At 41.6% G+C, this 2,306-nt stretch overlaps 1 protein-coding gene across 1 annotated transcript; it reads right to left on the bottom strand.

The window, feature by feature from the left end:
* Positions 1-1,356: 1,356 nt before the first annotated feature.
* On the bottom strand, positions 1,357-1,952 carry LOC101126499 (large ribosomal subunit protein uL24-like). Its single transcript, XM_019009337.4, has one exon. The coding sequence runs from the start codon at positions 1,823-1,825 to the stop codon at positions 1,388-1,390; it is 438 nt and encodes a 145-aa protein (XP_018864882.3). The 5' UTR covers positions 1,826-1,952; the 3' UTR covers positions 1,357-1,387.
* Positions 1,953-2,306: the final 354 nt, after the last annotated feature.

Here is a 2,306-nt window from a genome sequence, read left to right as displayed (position 1 = left end):
CCTTGGCCCAAAAAGGACATGAAGTCATGCTAAATCTTTTTTTTGGAGACAGAGTCTTGCTGTGTTGCCCAGGCTGGAGTGCAGTGGGCACAGTCTCTGCTCACTGCAAGCTCTGCCTCCCGGGTTCATGCCATTCTCCTGCCTCAGCCTCCTGAGTAGCTGGGACTACAGGTGCCCACCACCACGCCCGGCTAATTTTTTGTATTTTTAGTAGAGACGGGGTTTCACCGAGTTAGCCAGAATGGTCTTGATCTCCTGACCTCGTGATCCGCCTGCCTTGGCTTCCCAAGGTGCTGGGATTACAGGCGTGAGTCACCGCACCCGGCCAAGTCCTGGTAAATCTTAAACACTGACAACAATTAAAGCCTCATCTTCAGGCCTGGTAGAAAGTGCCAATCAAATTAAACTGCGTTCCTGAGACACAGGGCCAGAAATTAAACTATTCAACTCCTCAAGGCCCAGAACTATTGCAGAAAAGGTGGGTATATGAGATTGTAAGGGCTGATTTTGAGAGATAAAATAAGTTCCGTTTCTCTGAACTGAACTTAAACATTATTGTCAAAGGCCCACTGATGCAAGACCAGCAAATGGGCCCCTGTGTCAGATTAACAAGTTTTTCTTGAAGCATTCACTGACTCCTTAATAAGGGTTATAAAAGGCTTATGAAATTATATCTTATGGTCAGATGAACATTTTATAGATTGCTTATAAAATTTTAAAAAACAAATTTAATTGGCTTCATGCTGACTTTATTAGGGCTTATTGTTTGGAAAATTAAGTCTCCTCTCTCAAAGAATGAATGTTTTTGCTTTTTTTTTTTTGAGATGCTTGAGTTATCACTCTAAATGAATCACTTATTTTACAATGACCTGTGATCCTATTTAGTGATATCAAATGTTTTAAGCCTTTGATATTTGACACATTTTCCAAAATAAAATTATAAATTATGTCTCTTTCTGACCTAATTAATCCTTTAAGATATTAGATTCCCTAAAGTACAAAATGGCATATTTGGCTTATTTGGTATAAAATGTATACAGGAAGTATTGTCAAATATGAAATGGTGTTTGGTTTTCTTTGGGTTATATTTGTATAAATATGTTATTGGTATGTGTTCCAAAATTATGAGAAACTCCTATAATTCGGATATGACTCAGTGTACATTATCAGTAATAATCATAATTGTTATGTGACATTATTTTATGTCACAGAGGTAACAAACTTCCTTGTCAATTGTGTCTTTGACTATGGGTGCCCTAAAACCTTTTGTCATCCGTGGACAATTGTCTTGTTTTGGTCCTCTTTAGAAGGTGGTTTTATAATCAGCTATAAAATTCTTTTTTTTCTTTGTTTCAAGTTTTAATCAAAGCTCGTATATAAGATTACTTTATTCCTGCATCTTCTCAATTGTTTCTTCCTTGTATTTGCCCTTTTCCTTTCCTACTTGGCGAGATTTGGCTTTCCGTTCAAGGATCTTTTTGCGGTCTTTGTCCAGTTTTAGCCTAGTGATAACCACCTTGCTGGGGTGAACGCCTACGTGGACAGTTGTGCCATTAGCCTTTTCCCGCTGCACCCGTTCAATGTAGATAACATATTTCTTCCTGTAAACCTGGACTACTTTGCCAATTTGCTGACCTTTATAGTGTCCTTGTACAACCTGAACTTCATCATCCTTTCGGATGGGCATGGATTGCACGTTGTACTTCTGTCTCAGCTCTTTGGAAAGAGGGGAAGACATAATCTTCCTTCGAATGTGGGAAGGTGCATTGAAATGCCTTTTGCGATTCTTGCTTCGGTCGGAAGTCACAAAGGGATTAAATTTCATTTTGGCTGGAAAAGCCTGCACACGTCTCAGGTCCTAAAAGCCTCCCAGTGGGCAAGTGTGGTCTGGAAGTTCCGTGAAGACTTTACCGAGAAGTTACTTCGAGACCATTCTCTAGGAAACGACACTACCCAGACTCCAGTCTATTTCCACAGGCTCCCTTCCCTCAGCTCGTTTTCGAGTCCCCAGATCCCCAGTCCCTCTATCCCTCTCCGGCCTGGCGGCCCTTGATTTAAGGGACAACAGGTAAAAAACCATCCCAGCCTCTCCTTCCTGGCTGCTACTCGGCTGACGGGAGACTCTCGGGGTCCCCGCGGTTGGAAGCCACCATGCCCAACCACGGATAGTTGTGGATTACACCCGCTTGCCCGCTGAATCCTTACCCGCTCCCAATCAGCTATAAAATTCTAATAGGCACTTTTGAATGCAGGTTTCTGATAACTTTGGAGATGGTGACATCACAATAGAGAAAAACCTTTCAGGA

This window comes from Gorilla gorilla, chromosome 15 (assembly GCF_029281585.2).
Source record: "Gorilla gorilla gorilla isolate KB3781 chromosome 15, NHGRI_mGorGor1-v2.1_pri, whole genome shotgun sequence".
Classification (NCBI taxonomy): domain Eukaryota; kingdom Metazoa; phylum Chordata; class Mammalia; order Primates; family Hominidae; genus Gorilla; species Gorilla gorilla.
This window is presented reverse-complemented; position numbering and strand designations above follow the sequence as displayed.